Source organism: Oncorhynchus mykiss, chromosome 26, assembly GCF_057628025.1.
Source record: "Oncorhynchus mykiss isolate SJ-2025 chromosome 26, ASM5762802v1, whole genome shotgun sequence".
NCBI classification, from domain to species: domain Eukaryota; kingdom Metazoa; phylum Chordata; class Actinopteri; order Salmoniformes; family Salmonidae; genus Oncorhynchus; species Oncorhynchus mykiss.
In genome coordinates, this window is record NC_143047.1 from 39314461 (window position 1) to 39338338 (window position 23878).

Sequence of the window (23878 nt, forward strand, 5' to 3'; positions counted from 1 at the left end):
TGCTTAGAGCATGGTGCTTGCAGTGCCAGGTTTGTGGGTTCGATTCCCACGGGGGACCAGTAAGATAAAAAGGTAAAATGTATGCTCTCACTACTGTAAGTCGCTCTGGGTCAGAGCATCGGCTAAATGACAAAAATGTCAAATGTAAATCTGCTATAGGAGACATATGACCTACTTCATTACGGAGTAACCTTGATGATGATGTCTGTTATACAGTATATGCAAGTACAATTAAGCATGTCTTCAAAGTTCATAAACACAATATACACAAAGTGGAGTAAAAAACGTTTATTACTAAAAATATCTGATATTGAAATGTTGAAACAACTTACTTGAAGCAATACAATGATGTTCAAGTACATCCAACACTGACCTTTCTTTGAGTTCATTTTTTTTGTCTCATTTTAAATGAATACTGTAACATTGCATACTGTATGATGGTCATTGTTATGTGGATGGGGTTGGGGTTGGGGGAGTGGTGGGGTGCAACTGTAGAAAAGAGGGGCCTGTCCCAGAATGCAGCACAACACTGTGCTCGATTCACACACCATGTGGCGCTTGCTGATGATGTCATTCGGGAGCGGATTGACCATTTATCTGTAGCAGGAACGTTTCAGACCAGTCAATTCTACAGAAATGCAAGATATTGATGGAATCCATTCAGTCAGTATTAGTCCATTCCACAGGAGGCTGGTGATGGGAGGACGGCTCATAATAACTTTCCTTACTCCATGCAAACCTAACCTGGGTAACTAATTGTTAACTCCAAACTAGCATCATCATACTGGCTCCCAGGCTAACACAAACTAGCATCATCATACTGGCACCCAGGCTAACACAAACTAGCATTATCATACTAGCTCCCAGGCTAACACAAACTAGCATTCAGGCTAACACAAACTAGCATTATCATACTGGCATCCAGGCTAACACAAACTAGCATTATCATACTGGCACCCAGGCTAACACAAACTAGCATCATCATACTGGCACCCAAGCTAACACAAACTAGCATCATCATACTGACACCCAGGCTAACACAAACTAGCATCATCATACTGGCACCCAGGCTAACACAAACTAGCATCATCATACTGACACCCAGGCTAACACAAACTAGTATTATCATACTGACACCCAGGCTAACACAAACTAGTATCATACTGGACACTCACCTGTTGTCACTCCTATCAGTGGCTGTCCTTAACGTGTAATGTGTAGTAGGACCAGGGCTCGGGGACGTACAGGTGACCGGGGTATTTCTTACGCAGCACCGGGTCGCTCCACAGCCAGGCCACCCACACGGCCACCAGGAACATGGTGACAGAGAAGCTGGCGAACAGAAAGAGGCCATTGGCGTCTGGGACAGAGCCCTTATGCCGCTGGTGGATCACCGTGGCTACCATAGCTAGGAAGGTGAGGAGGAAGAGTTGGAAGATCTGACCCTCTGTGACCAAGTACCTGAGAGGGTGTGAGAGAGGGGCAGAAGTGAGAACTGCAGTCAAGATACTTTCACTTTCTAGAAGGAAATACTTAGAGTTGAGCCATGCTTCACACAGTGAAATGTCCCCTACTTCAGGTACTTTCAGTACGACATAAATCCGAGTACATTAATCCCATAATGGAGTACATTTATCAATTAGAATTCAGCAAACCTCTATGACAGTGATCATCAACTAGATTCAGCCGCAGGCCAATTTCTTTCTTGATCAGATGGTCAGAGGACCGGAACATAATTACAAATAATTTGTAGACTGCAAATTGATTGCAAGAAGCCCAAACAGATATTTCAAAACGTGCTTACATTTGTATACGATCACACATATCTTGCTACAGATTTCCCAAATTAAAATCACTTGGTGTTGAATTGCTGATGTTTTGACAGTCTTATATGTCTAATAAAAATAAAACGTTTTTAAAAAGTTTTACAAATCTTTGCTCAGAAAACATTTCTCAAGTCAAAAGAAGGAAGTAATGAGGGGACTGACCAATAGTAGAGGGCACTGGGTCCGAGTAGCAGCCAACCAGACACAAACTAGCATCATCATAATAGAAGGAAGTAATGAGGGAACTGACCAATAGTAGAGGGCACTGGGTACGAGTAGCAGCCAACCAGACACAAACGAGCATCATCATAATAGAAGGAAGTAATGAGGGAACTGACCAATAGTAGAGGGCACTGGGTCCGAGTAGCAGCCAACCAGACACAAACTAGCATCATCATAATAGAAGGAAGTAATGAGGGGACTGACCAATAGTAGAGGGCACTGGGTCCGAGTAGCAGCCAACCAGACACAAACGAGCATCATCATAATAGAAGGAAGTAATGAGGGGACTGACCAATAGTAGAGGGCACTGGGTCCGAGTAGCAGCCAACCAGACAGGGGCATCGTCTTCTCCTCTTTGACGTGAGTAAAGCAGCCAGTGAAGTAGAGGAAGAGGATGATGAAGAAAGGAATATACCTGGAGGAAGAGAGAAGGAGAGAACTCAGTTGAAAACTAGTTCATGTCAACTTATTACAAACTCATTGCAAATACTGAACACTGATCAGTTTAAAAACGTTTACATGCTGTATATAGTGTATTCTAGTCAAGACTCATCCTATATAACTGCTGCTGTACACACCTTTTCTAGCCACATACTGTCCGTAATGTCATTGTCTATCCATACCATTATATACATACATATTTATATTCCGGACTCTGATATTGCTTGTTCTGATATTTCTTAATACCTTTATTGACATTTTTTGGACTTGCATTTGTTTTGTATTGTTCCGTATTACTGCACTGAACATAAGCTTTTCGCTAAACCCGCAATAACATCTGCAACGTATGTGTACCCGAACAATAACATCTGATTTTTAGATATACAGACCAATATATAAATCAACTCAATTTGAAAAACAGTCCTTGTTCAACCACTTTAAAAAAAAGTGTTTAATCTGAGTTGTATTATCAACCAATAGCATGTTATGACAGTAAGCAGAAGAGAATATCCCATTAAAAGTGATGACCACATACCACATCAAATGTCCCAGTTGTTCATCATAAAAATAAAGAAGCTCAAACGAATCAATCTAAAATAAATCAAATAAGAAACATGTTCAAACAATATCAACAGCATTTTAGTTGTTGGTTGATATGAAACAGCATACATTTGAGCTCTATCAGGCACCATGCGTTCATTCATCCTGGTTAACCCAGAACTATAACCTTCCGTCATTTGGTCATATTGTATCAGAAGGAGTTGGGTGAAAAGCAGAAGACGTTTCCATCCCGTATGGACTAACAAAGTATATATTCTCTAATAAAAAGGTGTAGCCTACCAGTGTAGCAGGTTTGAGGTCTTTGATGATGGGGTTCTCTCTGACAGACAGGTGGAGCTGGTAGCCACTCAGCAGCAGACGATGGTTGATGGAGTCGCCCACCAGGTGGATGCTGGCGCCCATCACTAAGGTGATGATGCTCAGGTACACGGCGGAGCGAGGTAAGGCCCTGGAACTCCTCTCAATCAGCTGCTCAGAGAGGAACGAGAGCACACACACATTAACAGTCATGTAAACACACACACACATTAACAGGCATGTAAACACACACACATTAACAGGCATGTAAACACACACACACTAACAGGCATGTAAACACACACACACTAACAGGCATGTAAACACACACACACACACACACACACATTAACAGACATGTAAACACACACACACACATTAACAGGCATGGAAACACACAGTAGCAGGCATGGAAACACACATAGTAGCAGGCATGTAAACACACACATTAACAGACATGTAAACACACACACACATTAACAGACATGTAAACACACACACACACACTTTAACAGGCATGTAAACACACACAGTCACTTAGTATAGCATGTGAGCATCACAAATGAATCGGATTAATTCATTCCATATTGAAAAGCGATTATTTTGGACACATTTCATTATCACTGTAGCTTATAGGGCAACTGTGACTGTGAACAAACGGTATCAACCAGCCTTGCAGTTTGTGTTTGGTGGTTCCAGACAGTCACCCACCTTGAGCAGTAGGAATGGCGTGATGACATTGTAGGCCATGTGAAAGTAGTCTCCAGCACTGGGCTTGTTCAGGGGGAACCACTCCAGAGGGAGAATGAGCTGTATTAAATCATGGATACAACACAGGGCTGCATTCATAGCATAGACTTCAATGCTGCTATAACTAGGCTATTTGTTTGTTTCACTTTGTTTTTTACTCAAATATATTATTGTAGCAGGGTGGTTCCCACGCCAGGACAGCCCTGAAATATTTTGGGTATCACAGATTGTTATGGCAATTCTCACATAGACACTTAATTGGAAGGAAGTATGATATAGACATGCTTTTTACATTTGCATCACTGTGTTTTTTTTCTTTGAAAGTCATGTTGAAAGTGCCTCCTGTAAGAATCTATGATCCATGAACAGTACGTGATACAGACATCTCAGTGCCATTGACACCTCTAGCACTGAGATGCAGTGCCTTAGACCGCTGCGCCACTCGGCAGACCAATTGCCAGAACAACCTGAGATACCCACATTTTTTTCAAGCTATCCTGGTATGGAATCTCTCAGCAGGTTGTCCATACCATTACAAATGGGCCCTCCAGTCCTTGAGGGCCTGATTGGTGGCACAGTTTTGCCCCAGACCCAGCTAACACACCTGACTCCAATAATCAACTAATCATGATCTTCAGTTTAGAATGAGATTTGATTAATCAGCTGTGTTTGTTAGGGATGGAGAAAAGAGTGACACCAATCAGGCCCTGGAGGACTGGAGTTGCCCAGGCCTGCCTTATAGTGTGCCTTAAAATATGGAATATGTCTTGAACATTAATTTATTCAACATAAAACACTAATATCTCAATGTACTTTTTTTGATGTAGCATATTTTTAGACATTGTTTGGAACAATATACTCTTAAAACAGGTCAAATTTCTAGAGTGGCTCTCTGGTACTTTAGAAGATATGACCCATTTATAAAAAACATAGGTCTTCAATAAATCATAGCCCACATTTAGGATTGCACATTCAGCAAATCACCAGCAGAGGGAGTTAGCATTTGAATCCATTTTCCCATTCACTGTGTTGGTGGTGGTAATAAAATGCATCATAACTTCAAAATTAGCAGACAACCAACTCTGGAAATGTGATGTACTTATAGAGTATATTATTCCAACCAATGTCTTTCAATGAGGAAAATGAAAAAGGGTCCTTATGAGTTTTATGTTGAATAAATTAATGTGACAAATTGAATTTCAGAACTTAAACATACTCCGTATTAGTGATAAGGGCTATAAAAAATATATATATAGTTACATATTGCAATATTATTGTGGGCGATATATCAATACTTTGATTACAAGTATAGATTAAAAAAAATGCAAAAATCTAATTCACCAAAACTCATCCTATAGCTTGTTCTCCATCGTTTTAAATAGTGAGCCAACATGTTTTCAGCACTTATTTCCATGACTGATAAAACCTCATTTTCCCATGTTCTCTCTTATCTCTCCACAGTAGACATAGTGTTTCAAATAGCAGAATCGTGAGAATCGTAATACATATCGTATCGGCACCTAAGCATGGTGATGATAACGTATCGTGAGGTCCCTGGTAATTCCCTACTCCACACACTAAGGAGTATGACTGCACGGCTCACGGATCATAGGGTCTTACTGTAGTGGAAGAATGAGAGATGGTGATCTCCTCGAGACTAGCGACTTGCTGGCGCTGAGGCCCAGCTTGAAGACTCAATCATGATTTATGACATTGTTTGGATGGCTGGCCATCTGTGGGCTATCACAGAGGTCAAACACACCTTCTCTGCGGTTTTCTCCGGGAAATGTATATTTTGTTGGTCGGATTGCGGATAGTTCAAAGCGACACAGGGGTGTCCTCCTATCATTTAAATGCAGTTGATTAGATTAGCATCCGGTTGTGTTTTCCTGTCTTTTGTTTTTGATTGCAAAGTGTAAAGAAATGTTCATTCAGGTTGGGGGTGAGTTTCTGCTTGAATTTGACTGTGAATTCTCTTATACTGTGTCACGTACTGCTTTTTCTTTCAGAGATGATTCTGAACTGAAGACACGTGTCACTACGTTAAGCCTATTGGTGACAGTCATTTTACTCGGAGTATTCTGTAAGGTATCATGTAACACTTGTTTTCATTCTTCCGTTCATTATTTTGTGACTAAAAAATATATTAGTTGAAATTAGTAAATTGATTCCTCGTTCTACAGATTAATTGACTATAAGCTTATAATTTATGTCTATCGATAGTTGTTTTTTACACTACACATTATTGGATATCACCTTGACATCTCTGATCTGCTTGCCTCAAAAAATGAATGCTAGAACATTGGTCGCCAGGATAAGCTATTTGTAACAAATCTCTTAATAATTTTATAGCGGTGCAAGTTAGAGACATGTTAATTCTATTCAGAGGTAATTCAAGGCTCGCTACCTCCACTGGGTTTATCCAGAGACGTACAGGGCCTGTTGGATTTATTCACATAATATTACAGTCAGATTGATCAATGTAGTTTATTATTATATTCAACATACTTTCTACATAATGGTTGGATCATTTCAACCAAAGTACATTACAGCAGGCATGTATAGGTCTAAAAAGGCCTTTCATGTTGTATTAAATAGCTTGTTTATTACAATAGTTGAAAATGACAAAGTTAACCTGCACTTACCCTTACAACACATTGAACAGGCGGGGGACTGGAAAATGTGCAACAGCCGTCCCTGTTTAAATACCCCTCCACATGAAGCTTATACGGTTGACTGAAGTCACCCATAATGGATTTGTGTCATCAATCATTTCCTTCAAGATGTATTGCATAGTTATGGAGTCACGTACTCCACCCCGTGTGGTAGGCCTATTCCTCTTTGGGATATGAGGTAGCCTAAAATGGCCACCTTCATCATGATTTTCTCAAAAATGGTTTGTGATACAAATGTAAAAAAGTATGTCAAATATCCTTCACCCCAATGAAGTTTCTATGTAAGAATTGTACACTTTTTATTTAACCTTTATTTAACTAAGCAAGTCAGTTAAGAACAAAATCTTATTTACAATGACGACCTACCCCGGCCAAACCCTCCCCTAACCCGGACGACGCTGGGCCAATTGTGCGCCGCCCTATGGGACTCCCAATCACGGCCGATTGTGATACAGCCTGGAATCAAACCAAGGTCTCTAATGACACCTCTAGCACTGAGATGCAGCGCCTTAGACCGCTGCGCCACTCGGGAGCCCAAATGCCAGAACAACCTGAGATACCCAACATTTTTTCAAGCTGTCCTGGTATGGAATCTCTCAGCAGGTTGTCCATACCATTACAATGGGCCTTCCAAAGTCCAGTATCCAGTTTTGTACTGTGAGATAGAACCACAGGTCAAAGTGGAACTGTGGCCTCTTCATTGATGACCCTTTTGGCTTGGACTCTGGTTGGCTTTAGAGAAAGACACATTAGGAAGTATGAATTCCAACTCCAAAACAACATTATACAGAATGACAATGTATGAAGAAGACATTAGCCAATATGTAGGAACACAACAGTGCTGTGGTAGGCCTACACCTATATAAATACACATGAATAACATTGTCATTATCTTTCTGTTCATGTAGCCTACTGTATTATTCATCACTATTATTGTGTTGTTGGCCTTGATCTACCTCCGAGGTAAGATGCATGTTATTCAGTGGGCTGTTTGCCAAAGTCTATACACAGTCCAATGCATTCCTTGTACAGGCCCCATGTGTTCCTAACTCTCTGCAAATAATGGGCAATATAAAAGCCAATATACACTGTATTGTATAGCTGTGCTTGACAACCTTCACAGCCGCCATCATTTGAAAGCATTACAGGCTGACAACTTCCCTGTCCTTGGTCACATGACACTGACCATGAGCACATTACAAGGCAAGAAGAACTTCAGCCAGCAAGCACAGACAATAACTAACCTAGTTTAGAATATAAGGGGCAGTTTTGAGTGGCAGACTGATATGCCTTTACAGTATATTTTCTACTGACACTGTCTGACAGTAGCCTAGCGGACTAAACTCCACGGTGCAGGAAGTTTCTGATAAACCTCAACAGAGTGGACCCGAGACCAGGCTTTGTGGAATCTAGCTCTGACTAGATCAATTCGCCTTAGGTCAATACTAACATGAATTTAAATTATGAAACGCTCACCTTGTACAAATGTTTAAAAGCACCCGAAGCGTTTGGGACAAATAAAACCACTCGTGGGCCAAGTCGCCAGTTGGAGAACCCTGTCTTACAGCAACAGCAATGAACAAACAGGCGGTGGTTGTATTTGAATTAACTATTATTGAAACAGTAACGTGATAGATTTCAGTAAGCAAAGAAATGTATGCAACTACAGAGGACAAACATAAGTGCAAGTGGGGCGTTTCATAATTGACATTTTAAAGTATTGACCATGGGCGAATCGATGTAGTCGGAGCTAGATTCCACCAAGCCTGGTCTCGGCTCCACTGTTGGTAAAGTTCACAAACTTCCTAAACCATGGGGTGGAGTTCAGTCCGCTAACAGTAGCCTAGTCTTTATTGTTTACGTTTCGTTGATAGACAAATGCCTGAGACACTTCGGCTTATCAGGGCGACTATTCGACATGCACGGTGCCTTCCAACCACTGGCCCGCTAGATGGGAACATTAAATACTTGCCGATGATATAAACACGTTAATCACAAGTAAACTGTTCAAACCTGGGGTTTGTTGACGACCGAGGTGCATTGCTTTGACGTTTCCGTACCGCAGCTTGCATTCTCTTCCTGATGTCCTCCAGTCCTGCAACGAAAATTCGCCACTTATTTTTCTTCTTTGGTGTGGTTTTTTGGCGGTTGGCATCCAACCTTATGGTGCATTACCGCCACCTACTGTACTGGAGTGTGGGCCAAAGACAGATACTATTGTAAATCCTACCTGCCATGTCCCGTTTTCCTTTAAAAATAAGATAACAAAATATTTGGGACTGTATCAATATCCTCTTTAAACTCATTTCCTGTATCCCCTTCTCCCTCAAACTGGATCTCAGTCTCTCTCTTTCCTTGACGATACTACCCACACTGTTCAGTACATGCCCCACTGTCTCTATTTCCTGGCAATATTCACACTCTCCTGTTGGATGCTTTCCTATCCCATTTAGAGTCTTATTCAACCTCCTCTGGGCCCGGTGATGGGCCCCGATCTGCGGAGCTGTGGGCCCCCTATGTAATTTGAATACTGCCCCACCATGCCAAAGCATTAATTGTTGACACGGGTCCATCACGTTTACAATTTCACAAGAATACCTTTCTTTAATCTACGCTATATGATAAATGATCCCACTGATGGTTGCACCAACAAAATGTTTTTTTGCCACTACAAAAGCATAATATTTTAGTGTATTGATGACAATAAATACAATTAATTAGCTAAATAAATCATACTATTCAATAGTTTCAATACCATGTTAAGATAATGAAATGCATTCTGGGATTCATTGTGCAAATACTCTCCAAAGCGTTGTTGTTTCTGTCATTGTTTTTAAGCAATAGTTGAGCTAGCTATCAAAAATAAAGAGAGAAAGTCGAGAATAGAAAATTACGGATTAAAAAATCAGCAATGCATCAACAAAAAAGTGGAGCCCAAAAGAGGAAGGCCAAAAATGAGAACGCGAAGGAGATATCAAAATTAGTTAAATTAGATTCCTTTTTCAATGCAGTTCAAGTTCAGCCATTGCTAGCAGAAGCAATGTAGTGGGACCAGAAGAGGATGTAGGTTTGTCATCGCCAGCAGCAGCTTTCAGCGGGTCAAGTGAGCCAAGGCCAAGCTGTTCCATAGTGCCAGAAGAAGCAACTTTGACAGAGGAGGATACTGAGCACAAGCCATGCCGGACATGCTATCCCCGGGCCGGGCGGGGAGGCTGAGGAAACAGATGGAAGTGGGACAGACTGCCTTTTAACATTTCTGGTGACAGTTGTTGGAGCGCATTGTTAATGTAACTCTCACACTTGCATCATGTCATTTGGCGTTCAGATGGCACCGTGAAAAGCTGGGGCAGGCCAACAGTGAGAATTTTCTCAGTATAATTGAACTGCTGTCATTTTACGACCCAGTTCTGAAATACATTTTAGAACGCTCCGCAGGATCCGTTAACTATCTCAGTCATTATCCAAAATGAGTTGATTTATATCTGAAGGTACCACGTTCATCTGTACAAACAATAGTACGTAAGTATAAACACCATGGAACCATGCATACACATCACGGACTAACTGAAATGGTCCACCCACAGAGACAGCGTGGTGAAGAAGGCACAGCAGCGCCTCTTCAACCTCAGGAGGCTGAAGAAATTCAGCTTGTCATCAGAAACACATACAAACTTTTACAGATGCACATCGAGAGCATCCTGTCGGGCTGCATCACCGCCTGGTATGGCAACTGCTCTGCCCATAACCGTAAGGCTCTCTAGAGGGTACTGAGGTCTGCACAACGGATCACCGGGGGCAAACTACCTGCCCTCCAGGACACCTACAGCACCCGATGTCACAGGAAAGCCAAAAAGATCATCAAGGACAACAACCACCCGAGCCACTGCCTGTTCACCCCGCTATCATCCAGAAGGCGAGGTCAGTACAGGTGCATCAAAGCGGGGACAGAGAGACTGAAAAACAGCTTCTATCTCAAGGCCATCTGACTGTTAAACAGCTCCAGCCACTTTCAACTCCAGCCACTTTAATAATGGAAAAATTGATGTAATAAATGTATCTCTAGCCACTTTAAACAATGCCACTTTATATAATGTTTACATACCCTACATTACTCATCTTATATGTATATACTGTACTCTATACCATCTACTGCATCTTGCCTATGCCGTTCGGCCATCATTCATATATTTTTATGTACATATTCTTATTCATTCCTTTACACTTGTGTGTATAAGGTAGTAGTTGTGAAATTGTTAGGTTAGATTACTTGTTAGATATTACTGCATGGTCGGAACTAGAAGCACAAGCATTTCGCTACACTCGCATTAACATCTGCCAACCATGTGTATGTGACAAATAAAGTTTGATTTGATTTGCAGCCGTCATACCGCTCAGGAAGGAGACGCATTCTGTCTCCTAGAGATGAACGTACTTTGGTGCGAAAATGGCAAATCAATCCCAGAGCAACAGCAAAGGACCTTGTGAAGATGCTGGAGGAAACAGGTACAAAAGTATCTATGTCCACAGTAAAACAAGTCCTATATCGACGAGTCCTACCGCTCAGCAAGGAAGAAGCCACTGCTTCGAAACCACCATAAAAAAGACAGGCTACGGATTGCAACTGCACATGGGAACAAAGATCGTACTTTTTGGAAAAATGTCCTCTGATCTGATGAAACAAAAATAGAACTGTTTGGCCATAATGACCATTGTTATGTTTGGAGGAAAAAGGGGGAGGCTTGCAAGCCGAAGAGCACCATCCCAACCGTGAAGCATGGGAGTGGCAGCATCATGTTGTGGGGGTGCTTTGCTGCAGGAGAGACTGGTGCACTTCACAAAATAGATGGCATCCTGAAGATGGAAAATTATGTGGAAATATTGAAGCAACATCTCAAGACAAGTTAAAGCTTGGTCGCAAATGAGTCTTCCTGTCACCCCCTGACTTGAGAGAGCCTTTTTATGTCTCTATTTCGGTTTGGTCAGGGTGTGATTTGGGTGGGCATTCTATGTTTTGTTTTCTATGTTTCCTTATTACTGTGTTTTGGCCGGGTATGATTCTCAATCAGGGACAGCTGTCTATCGTTGTCTCTGATTGGGAATCATACTTAGGTAGCCCTTTCCCCTCCTTTCAGTGGGGGTAGTTATCTTTGTTAGTGGCACTTAGCCCTGTAAGTGGCACAGTTGTTGCATTGTTTTGTTGGTGACATTTTAAATGAAAGGAAAATGTACGCTCACCACGCTGCACTTTGGTCCTCTTCTTTCAATGGCCGTGACACTTCCAAATGGACAATGACCCCAAGCAGACTTCCAAAGTTGTGGCAAAATGGCTTAAGGACAACAAAGTCAAGGTATTGGAGTGGCCATCACAAAGCCCTGACCTTAATCCTATAGAAAATTTGTGGGCAGAACTGAAAAAGCGTGTGCGAGCATTGAGGCCTATAAACCTGACTCAGTTACACCAGCTCTGTCAGGAGGAATGGGCCAAAATTTGCCCAATTTATTGTGGGAAGCTTGTGGAAGGCTAACCAAAACATTTTACCCAAGTTAAACAATGCTACCAAATACTAATTGAGTGTATGTAGACTTCTGACCCACTGGGAATGTGATGAAATAAATAAAACCGGAAATAAATCATTCTCTACTATTATTCTGACATTTCACATTTTTAAAATAAAATGGTGATCCTAAGTGACCGAAGACAGGGAATTATTTTACTAGGATTAAATGTCAGGAATTGTGAAAAACTGAGTTTTTAAATGTATCTGGCTAAGGTGAATGTAAACTTCCCACTTCAACTGTATCTATATTCCCTCTCCTTCAGTCATTTGAAACCTCAAATCCCCTTTTCAGGCTCTAGGGCCTGAGAGAGTGGGACTGCACGAGTCAGTAATCTGTAGCTCCTCAGATGTTAAATCTTTCAAATCCAGGATTAGCTCAGCTGCAGACACAATGTCAATCTTTCTGGACATTTTTTCAACTTGCGCAGTGCCGTTTACCAGTATTGTTATAAAAGCGACAAAGTCTCTCACAACCCCATCTTTAAAGCAACCCACCCCTAGTTTGGGAAACAATGCCTTAGACTGTGGATATAATATTGGTGAGGTGATATACTGTGTGTTTGTAGTACATATCAATTTGTTGTGTATTGAAATGATAAAGTGATCATTATATTTTGTGTACAAATAATGTTTAAAAAGGAAGAAAACAAAATTGAAGCGATATCGAGAATTCCTCTTCATGTAACATTCAGTGGATTGATTTTTCATATACAGCTTGACTTCCAACTGCTCCAGTCTCTTCCTGCTCCTCAGTGGATTGATTCTTCATATACAGCTTGACTTCCAACTGCTCCAGTCTCTTCCTGCTCCTCAGTGGATTGATTCTTCATATACAGTTTGACTTCCAACTGCTCCAGTCTCTTCCTGCTCCTCAGTGGATTGATTCTTCATATACAGTTTGTGACTTCCAACTGCTCCAGTCTCTTCCTGCTCCTCAGTGGATTGATTCTTAATATACAGCTTGACTTCCAACTGCTTCAGTCTCTTCCTGCTACTCAGTGGATTGATTCTTCATATACAGTTTGTGACTTCCAACTGCTTCAGTCTCTTCCTGCTCCTCAGTAGCGTTGGTAAATCATCGAACAAAAGCAAGGACTATGTGTTTAGTACTGTGTACTAGTCCTATAGTCAATGTAATACTACCAGAGGTACCACTAACTCTGTCTGTCCCTCATTGCAGTATATATGGAACTCTTGTTCAGCTACCAGTTTATTCATCCGTGCTGACAATGTGAAGAACAGTTCATTGTTCCTTCAGAATTGTATCTTGTCAGGACTTCACCTCTATCCAACACCAAGAAGCAATAGTGGTTCACTTCAGTTGTTCACCTCTTCTCCCAAGCCCACCCCCACCACAGTGTCCAGTTTAATCATAGTAATAGAATACAAATATATGCCATTTAGCAGACGCTCTTATCCAAAGAGACTTACATTCATGCTTGTATACATTTTACGTGTGGGTGGCCCATGAATCGAATCCACAATCCCGGCATTACAGGCACCATGCTCCACCAACTGAACCATCCAGTTCCTACATCCCGTATACATTATCATTAGCATGTGGCTAATGGCTAGTGCTAGTGGTACTGGCAGCTCTTGGCTATTGGATGTGACTGTGTCTTCTTCTCAGTGTGTTCTCCCCGGGTGGCTGACCAGAACAGAGGCAGACTAAAGAGGAAGATAATGCCAAGGCTGAGGGTTACACTCAGCAGTGCCGCCCCCAGTGTGTTGGTGAAGGTGATGGGCAGAGAGTACATGAGGAGCCACGGGCGTCGCGTCACCATGTCCTGCTCAATGGCCTCCATCTGGAAATGAGTGCCGATTATGCCGAACACCTGGAACAGTTGGTGGCTGTGACCTGCAGAGGGTGCAAAAGGACTGTGGTTAAATACCTACAGTAGTATTGGTACAGGAGAGGTAAGAAGCAGAACTCAACGAGGAGAACTGTAACTGGCCAGCAACAGAGGAACTGGTCTCCACAGAATGAAGGGGGAAACAGGAAGGCACAGTGAGACCCAGAGGCAGTGATATAAAGAATACTATGTTGTTTTAATGCTACATATGTCATACCACTAATGTCAAGCCAGTGTTGGTCAGTATCCACTGTATCACCACAAGTCTTGCACAATACAGTGACAAATCATTCTGAAATGAATCAAACAAGCAGCCTTTCCAGATAGGCCATGCACTTTGACCTATGTAGTCGAAGCTGCCGGGGGCCAGGCGCTCTGGTAGGTGTGTGGCGAAGAGTAATGTGGTCAAGAAGGCCAGGGCGATGTGGGTGTGGTGGAGGGGGTTGGTGTTGTTGTCAGTGCAGCCCTCACCCACACAGAGGAAGAGCTGTCAAAACACCGTAGAATGTATTAGCCTCGAGTCACGTGAAAGGCTTCTATAGGCTCTTGTCACAGTCATACACATGGCTGTTGAACCAGAATAGAATTGTATGTACAGGATTTAAGAATTGTTCAGAAGCAGAGTTCAAGTATACTTCAATGCACACCTGCATTCCAGTGAACGGGCACACAGCGATTATACCATTGACAACCGAGAGAGCAGAGCCTGTTAAGACTCATTGTACCTTAGGCACAATAATCAACATCTCAGACAATACTAGCTTCAGCTCATTTCAAATCAAATCAAATGTTATTTGTCACACGCGCCAAATAAATATTACCTTACAGCGAAATGCTTACTTACAAGCCCTTAATTAACCAACAATGCAGTTTTAAGAAAATACCCCCAAAAATTCAGAAGTAAGAATAATAAATAATTAAAGAGTGGTGCGTGCTGGTGGCAGGGAAGTCAGGCGCAGGAGATCGAACTTGGTATAAACAGAGCAGTTTAATAAGAGCTCAAAAACTCAGACAACCAAAATATACAAATAAAACATGTGGGTACAAAACCCGTCGCACACCAGAACATATCTTCCACAACGCTTACAAACAAAACAATCACCGACAAGGACAATGAGGGGGAACAGAGGGTTAAATACCCAACATGTAATGAATGGGTTTGAAACCAGGTGTGATACAAGACAAGACAAAACCAAAGGAAAATGAAAAGAAGATCAGCGATGGTTAGAAGGTTGGCGACTTCAACCGCCGAATGCCGCCCGAACAAGGAGAGGGACCAACTTCGGCAGTTGTCGTGACAGGAAACTACATCCCCTCCCATCTCACCTGCCCTCCCCATCCTACCCCGACCTCCACTCGAGGAGAAAGAACGGCCGGACCTCCCCGGCTGTGTCACCAGCTGTCATCATCGGCAACTCTATGGTGAGAAACATCTCAGTTCCCAGAGCAAACAAAACCCCTGTGCTATCCAGGAGCTCGTGTACATGACATTACAAGGCTGCTTCTGACCATTCTATGACAGATGCCGGGAGCTGACGCTGTAATAGTCAATGTGGGGTCAAACGACATCAGGAGGACTGGCTCTGAATTTCTGAAGATTCATTTTAAGAAACTGATTCTAGCATTGAAAGACTTCAAAAGCATCCTGTCATTTCTGGTCCGGTACCATCGTTTGCCCTGGGTGTGAAAGATTCAGCAGGCTACTGGCATTACACATCTGGCGAAAAGATTACTGTAGCTCTGTTGGAATCAGTTTTATAGATAACTTTGACACCTTCTGGAAACAGAAGATACTCTACAGGAATGAGTTCATCCTAATCATCTTGGCTCCTGGACTCTGTCTACGCATTTCAAGGCTGCGTTAAGACAATGACTTCTCAATGACCCAAGACCAGCTCAACTAATCCCTACCATTGTGACAATGAGTTGTCACAATGCTGCGTCAAATGTACATTATCCCAGGGGCATTGGCAGACACAATACCTTGGATGATACAGTGGTAATCCAGGTAGAATCAGGATGGTAGGTAGAATGGGGAATTCCCCAGGATAGCTGTTTAGGCCCCTTACTTTTTTCAATCTTTACTAATGACATGCCACTGGCTTTGAGTAAAGCCTGGGGGATAGGTTTATGACAGTCATAAATACCTCTTCCCCCCTTTTCCCTTCTCTAACCTACTGAGGTTAAATAAAAAAAACTTGGTTAACATAGAGATTCTGGGAACCTCAGTATGTGAGGGGGAAATTAACTATATTCTGATAATCCGAACAATTGAACATATGCGGTGGTACTTAATGAATATGAGGTCAGTTCAGTTGTCATTTGAGACATTCTCATCAATGATAAGATGACATAAACTCTACAGTGGAAAGTCTATACATCAGAGTTATCAGATTCACATTCAATTGTTCAATTTAAATGTTTGAATATGAAATTATTTGTGGGATGAAATGTAATTTTAGCTTCTGAAATGTGGGTTTTCATAAGTTAGGGCTGCTCACTCAGTGGCCCGCCCACGTGAAGAGACAGAAGTTGTAAACTATGACACACACTCCTTTTCTCCCTTCCCATATAAAGCCAGTATCTAGCAGGAACTCATCTTGTTTAAATATTACACAGGACACTGTGGTTTTATATTCCCATCACAAATCACATGACCACCTCCACGGCTTCAATTAAATTCCCTCACTTTCTCTCCTCACCTTTCGTACAATCATCACACAGTCAAATCAAAGTGTATTAGTTGTATACACAGATTTGCAGAAACTATTGCTGGTGCAGTGAAATGCTTGTATTTCCCTAGCTCCGACAGTGCAGCTCTGAGTTACAGTTAATATAAGGAAATCAGTCAATTTAAATGAATTCATTAGGCCCTAATCTACAGATTTCACATGACTGGGAATACAGATATGCATCTGTTGGTCACAGATACCTTAAAGTTAGTGGTGTGGACCAGAAAACCAGTCAGTATCTGGTGTGACCATCATTTGCCTCATGCAGCGTGACACATCAACTTCTCATAGAGGTGATCAGGCTGTTGGTTGTGGCCTGGGGAATGTTGTCCCAATCCTCTTCAATGGCCGTGCGAAGTTGCTGGAAATTGGCGGGAACTGGAACACGCTGTCATACACATCGATCCAGAGCATCCGAAATATGCTCAATGGGTGACATGTCTGGTGAGGCCATGGAAGAATTGGGACATTTTCAGCTTCCAGGAATTGTGTACAGATCCTTGCTGTGCATTATCATGGTGAAATCAGAGGTGATGGTGGCGGATGAATGGCACGACAATGGACCTCAGGATCTCATCACAGTATCTGTATATTCAAATTGGCATCGATAAAATGCAATTGTTTTCGTTGTCTGTAGCTTATGCCTGTCCATACCGTAACCCCACCTCCACCATGGGGCACTCTGTTCACAAAGTTCACATCAGCAAACCGCTAGCCCACAGACTGCCATCTGCAAGGTACAGTTGAAACCGGGATTCATCGTGAAGAGCACACTTTTTCAGCATGTCAGTGGCCATCGAAGGGGAGCATTTTGCGCTTTCTTCACCACACTGTCTGTGTGTAGGGACCATGTCAGTTCGTCAGTGATGTGCACGTCGAGGAACTTTAAGCTTTTTACCTTCTCCACTGTGGCCCCATCGATGCATTTGTATATGCATTTATTATGGATCCCTTAAGTTCCTACCAAAGCAGCAGCTACTCTTCCTGGGGTCCAGCAAAATTAAGGCAGTTTATACATTTTTAAAACATTACAATACATTCACAGATTTCACAACACACTGTGTGCCCTCAGGTCCCTACTTCACCACTACCACATATCTACAGTACTAAATTCATGTGTATTTATAGTGCGTATGTGCCAATGTTGGAATTTCTTCACAGTCCCCAGCTGTTCCATAAGGTGTTTGTGGATGAGGGGGTTCTCTCTCTGCTGTCTCCGTTAGTCCTTTCGTTTTGTTGACGTAGAGGGAGAGGTTATTTTCCTGGCGCCACTCTGCCAGGTCTCTCATCTCCTTCCTGTTAAGTTTTGTTGGCGTAGAGGGAGAGGTTATTTTCCTGGCGCCACACTGCCAGGTCTCTCATCTCCTCCCTGTTAAGTTTTGTTGACATAGAGGGAGAGGTTATTTTCCTGGCACCACTCTCCTTACTACCATATTCAACTAAAACCACACTTGATAGTAATTTTTAAAATGTAACTAGGCAAGTCAGTTAAGAACAAATTCTTATTTACAATGGCAGCCTAGGAACAGTGTGTTAACTGCCTTGTTCAGGGGCAGAACAACAGATTTGTACTTTGTCAGCTTGGGGATTCGATCTAGGTTACTAGTCCAATGCTCTAACCACTAGGCTACATGCCGCCCCTATCCACATGTGTTTTTTGTTTGTTGTTAGCTAACTAGCACCCACATAATTGAAAAGGGAAATGCATATAGCCAAATCCAATGTTTTAGAGTTCTTCTATTATTTAAATCAGTTGACCTTATTAATTTACTACCTGCACTGCAATCTCAATATACCCGCTGGGAACACACTGGTTGAATCAACTTTGGAATAGACGTTGAATTGACTTCTATGCCCAGTGGGTAGGGTAGTCATTGCTCCATACTGTACTTGTGTGCAGAAGTACAGTATGTCTTTCCATATCTGGCATGGGTAGTTCGCCTAACAGTTGTAATATTTCACATTAAAGAACATGCACTTGGGATGTCTGAAACAGAAGTGACGAGGATTAAGACAGTGAGTAAGAGCCAGAGATCAATTAACCAAATATACATGTGAAGATTAATACTCAACAGCCTGACAGCCTTTTTCGTCATACGCCATCAGAGCACATTGTACTGTCTACACTCGGTTTGTTGTTTACCTTAAAACATCTTCATTACATCGATTTTAATCTGAACTAAAGTTTTGTTGCTAAGGATTCCATGACGGCTAAGTTTGTGTTCCTTTTTTTGTCCATCCTGGCCATGGACCCAAAATATTGATGTTTTGTTCTCCGCACCACTTAGTTATCCCTTTTGCCTTATGGCAAGGTGCTCTATCATGCTGGAAAAGGCATTGTTCGTCACCAAACTGTTCCTGGATGGTTGGGAGAAGTTGCTCTTGGAGGATGTGTTGGTACCATTCTTTATTCATGGCTGTGTTCTTAGGCAAAATTGTGAGTGAGTCCACTCCCTTGGCTGAGAAGCAACCCCAAATCAAATCAATTTATAGAGCCCTTCTTACATCAGCTGATATCTCAAACCCAGCCTAAAACCTCTAACAGCAAGCAATGCAGGTGTAGAAACCCCACACATGAATGGTCTCAGGATGCTTTACTGTTGGCATGACACAGGACTGAGGGTAGCTCTCACCTTGTCTTCTCCGGACAAGCTTTTTTCCGGATGCCCCAAACAATCTGAAAGGGGATTAATCAGAAAAAATGACTTTACCCAAGTCCTCAGCAGTCTAATCCCTGTACCTTTTGCAGAATATCAGTCTGTCCCTGATGTTTTTCCTGGAGAGAAGTGGCTTCTTTGCTGCCCTTCTTGACACCAGGCCATCCTCCAAAAGTATGTGCCTCACTGTGGGTGCAGATGCACTCACACCTGCCTTCTGCCATTCCTGAGCAAGCTCTGTACTGGTGGTGCACCGATCCCGCAGCTGAATCAACTTTAGGAGACGGTCCTTGCGCTTGTTGGACTTTCTTGGGCGCCCTGAAGCCTTCTTCACAACATTTGAACCGCTCTCCTTGAAGTTCTTGATGATCCGATAAATGGTTGATTAGGTGCAATCTTACTGGCAGCAATATCCTTGCCTGTGAGGGCCTTTTTGTGCAAAGCAATGATGACGGCACGTGTTTCCTTGCAGGTAACCATGGTTGACAGAGGAAGAACAATGATTCTAAGTACCACCCTCCTTTTGAAGCTTCCAGTCTGTTATTCGAACTCAATCAGCATGACAGAGTGATCTCCAGCCTTGTCGTCGTCAACACTCACACCTGTGTTAATGAGAGAATCACTGACATGATGTCAGCTGGTCCTTTTGTGTCAGGGCTGAAATGCAGTGGAAATGTTTTTGGGGGATTCGGTTCATTTGCATGGCAAAGAGGAACTTTGCAATTAATTGCAATTCATCTGATCACTCTTCATAACATTCTGGAGTATATGAAAATTGCCATCATACATACTGAGGCAGCAGACTTTGTGAAAATTAATATTGTGTCATTCTCAAACTTTTGGCCACGACTGTACATACACACACACACACCTGATCTTGCTCTCTCACTCTCTCTTTCTTTTCTCTTCTCTCCCTATTGTCGAGAACAGTTTTATAATTTAATGTGTTTATTGTTTGTCTATCTTTTATATGTATTTGTCTACAAGTGTATATGTGTTTACAACAAGCAAGGGGAAGATATCAGAATAGGGGCATTGGTTAATAATACCATACAGTATTGTATGGAATACATTTGTACTGTAGTGAAGCCGTCTCTAGAGTAATGCAAGGTCTCTTTCATGACCATGTAAAACGTCAATTCCTATGGAAATGCTGGGATGTGTTTTTCCGTTATGTTAAAGGTAATTATGATGCAACTATGATGGGGATACGATATGGATTACAATTATCATCATGAATATTAAGGCTATACGCACTACATGTTACACACATAGACACTCAACCATGCAAATTGGTTATTATTTATTTGGACAACACACATTATAGTCTTACTCTTATACAGACATCGTACACACTCTCATTATATCACATCCAATATCATACACATCAACCTACTCAGATTTGTTACACACATAATATCTTGTCTCAATTTTCTAACATCTGTGGCATTGGTTCACAGGCAAACAGGAAAGGGAATAAAACAAATATTGCTAGAACCTATTTCTTGAATTCTAAATATCAGACATTTGAAAGCTCTAGTTTTGACCTTCATAATACCTCTGATGGCAGTAACTTTACAAGCACTAATTATGGCCAATTTAGACTGAGAATAGTGTCTAGTTATGGTAAGGGGAGAAATAAGTATAGCCAGTTATAATTGGTTTAGCAGATTATATAAAAAGATCAGTCTTTACATGGCTCAAAGAAAAGGAATATAACATCTACTGTTTACAGGAAACTCACTCTACATGGTGAAATCATTTTATGTCATGGACAAAGGAACCCAAAGGGTGTGATGATATTAATGAACAAAAATGTCGATTTGAATGTGCAAATAGTCAGAAATGAATCGCAAGGAAGGTGGATCCTTTGAATATGAAAGTGGACGAAAAAGAGATTTGGCTCATTAATCTAGATGGTCCAAATCAGGATGATCCACACTTCTTCAAAAACATTTATACCAATTTTTTGAATTTACAGGCAACAAATGATCTAATCATTATGGTAGGAGACTATAACACAGTATTTAGTACCTCAATGGACCGTAAAGGTAATCACTCTACAAACTATCATCACCGTGCTTATGGAGGAGTGTTCCTGTGGCGGGATTAGAGCAGCGGAAATTTAGAGCGCCACCTATAGTTTTTGATAAAACTCAAACTTTCATTAAAACACACATGCAAGGTACTGAATTAAAGCTACACTCGTTGTGAATCTAGCCACCAAGTCAGATTTGTAAAATGCTTTTCGGCGAAAGCATGAGAAGCTATTATCTGATAGCATGCACCCCCCAGAATAGCAGACCGTCACCTAAACAACAGATTTTGCGGTAGCCGGCGCTACCCAAAACGCAGAAATAAAATATAAAACATTCATTACCTTTGACGAGCTTCTTTGTTGGCACTCCTATATGTCCCATAAACATCACAATTGGGTCTTTTCCCCGATTAAATCCGTTATTGTATACCCAAAATGTCATTTGCTGAAGGCCAGTCTGATCCTGGAAAATGCCCCTTTACAAGACGCAACGTCACTTTTTAAAATTACAAAAGTTGCCTATAAACTTTTACAAATCACTTCAAACTACTTTTCTAAACCAACTTTAGGTATTAATAAACGTTAATAATCTATAAAATTGATCACGGGGCGATCTGTATTCGATAGCAGCAAGTCTGGAAATCTTCGTCCATGTTTTCAATTTCACAACATCCTGTGGTGCGCCTCAAGACAGGAAGGGCCTATTTGTGATCTAACCAAGGATAAAGCGGACATGAAATGCCAGTACTGGCGACATCGTGTGGAAGCTGTAGGCGTTTACAGGGAAACCTCATTTATTTTCTGTCGCCTTAGACAATACATTGAATGGCGGACTAATATTTTTTTTGTGTTTTTGGTAAACTGTTTTACCTGGGATTTTTACTCCTAAACACGTTCTGTTATAGCCACAGACCCGATTTAACCAGTTTTAGAGACTTCAGAATGTTTTCTATACACACATACTTATCATATGCATATACTATATTCCTGGCATGAGTAGCAGGACTTTGAAATGTTGCACGATTTTTAACAAAAAGCTGCGAAAATTCGCATCATCCCTAACAGGTTTTAAGGAAATTACAAATATTATGGACACATTAGAAATAGTGGATATTTGGAGACTAAAAAAACCCAGACCTAGTCAGATATGCATGGAGGAGACTTAATCAAGCTAGTCGTCTTGACTACTTTCTTGTCTCTTTCTCTCTTGCATCAAAGGTTAAAAAAGTTTTAATAGGAGACAGAATGCGATCGGATCTTCACATCAAATGTTATTTATATAGCCCTTCGTACATCAGCTGATATCTCAAAGTGCTGTACAGAAACTCAGCCTAAAACCCCAAACAGCAAGCAATGCAGGTTTAGAAGCACGGTGGCTAGGAAAAACTCCCTAGAAAGGCCAAAACCTCGGAAGAAACCTAGAGAGGAACCAGGCTATGTGGGGTGGCCGGTCCTCTTCTGGCTGTGCCAGGTGGAGATTATAACAGAACATGGCCAAGATGTTCAAATGTTCATAAATGACCAGCATGGTCAAATAATAATAATCACAGTAGTTGTCGAGGGTGCAGCAAGTCAGCACCTCAGGAGTAAATGTCAATTTGCTTTTCATAGCCGATCATTAAGAGTATCTCTACCACTCCTGCTGTCTCTAGAGAGTTGAAAAGAGCAGGTCTGGGACAGGTAGCATGTCCGGTGAACAGGTCAGGATTCCATAGCCGCAGGCAGAACAGTTGAAACTGGAGCAGCAGCACGGCCAGGTGGACTGGGGACAGCTACGAGTCATCATGCCAGGTAGTCCTGAGGCATGGTCCTGGGGCGCAGGTCCTCTGAGAGAGAGAAAGAAAGAGAGAATTAGAGAGAGCATACTTAAATTCACACAGGACACCGGATAAGACAAGAGAAGTACTCCAGATATAACAAACTGACCCTAGCCCCCCGACACATAAACTACTGCAGCATAAATACTGGAGGCTGAGACAGGAGGTGTCAGGAGACACTGTGGCCCCATCCGATGATACCCCTGGACAGAGCCAAACAGGAAGGATAAACCCCACCCACTTTGCCAAAGCACAGCCCCCACACCACTAGAGGGATATCTTCAACCACCAACTTACCATCCTGAGACAAGGCCGAGTATAGCCCACAAAGATCTTCGCCATGGCACAACCCAAAGGGGGGCGCCAACCCCCAGAATTAAAAGGGTTTTACCAGGTACTGTTCATCCTGATCAGACAGAGAGGTCGGCGGCGAGGGAGATAATATACAACA

The 23878-nt window shown here is 42.0% G+C and overlaps 1 protein-coding gene across 6 annotated transcripts; it reads right to left on the reverse strand.

Annotated features, from left to right (window-relative positions):
* Positions 1-273: 273 nt before the first annotated feature.
* Positions 274-22269, reverse strand: LOC110526757 (ceroid-lipofuscinosis neuronal protein 6). Of its 6 annotated transcripts, XM_090223057.1 has the most exons (10): positions 14526-15043; positions 12008-14188; positions 8786-8867; positions 7387-7504; positions 4059-4157; positions 3330-3518; positions 3025-3080; positions 2341-2463; positions 1176-1461; positions 274-628 (listed from the first exon to the last, which is right to left on the reverse strand). In XM_090223057.1, the coding sequence occupies exons 3-9, from the start codon at positions 8842-8844 to the stop codon at positions 1191-1193; spliced, it is 915 nt and encodes a 304-aa protein (XP_090079183.1). In that variant the 5' UTR covers positions 8845-8867; positions 12008-14188; positions 14526-15043; the 3' UTR covers positions 274-628; positions 1176-1190. The 6 variants fall into 6 exon arrangements, 4 of the variants coding, with proteins under 4 accessions (XP_090079183.1, XP_090079181.1, XP_090079182.1 ...); XM_090223055.1 differs by lacking the exons at positions 12008-14188; positions 14526-15043 and adding an exon at positions 21953-22269; XM_090223056.1 differs by lacking the exons at positions 12008-14188; positions 14526-15043 and adding an exon at positions 21953-22269 and having other exon boundaries at positions 274-690.
* Positions 22270-23878: the final 1609 nt, after the last annotated feature.

Bases quoted from the DNA above. Each gene is read 5' to 3' on its own strand.
- LOC110526757 (XM_090223055.1), bottom strand. From the start codon at position 22,052: ATGACATTTTGGGTATACAATAACGGATTTAATCGGGGAAAAGACCCA. The intron at 7,505-8,785 runs GTTTGAACAGTT...CTTTCTCTAAAG, and splicing joins CGGTCGTCAACAAACCCCAG to CCAACCAGAGTCCAAGCCAA. The intron at 3,081-3,329 runs GTAGGCTACACC...GATTTATTTTAG, and splicing joins ACCTCAAACCTGCTACACTG to ATTGATTCGTTTGAGCTTCT.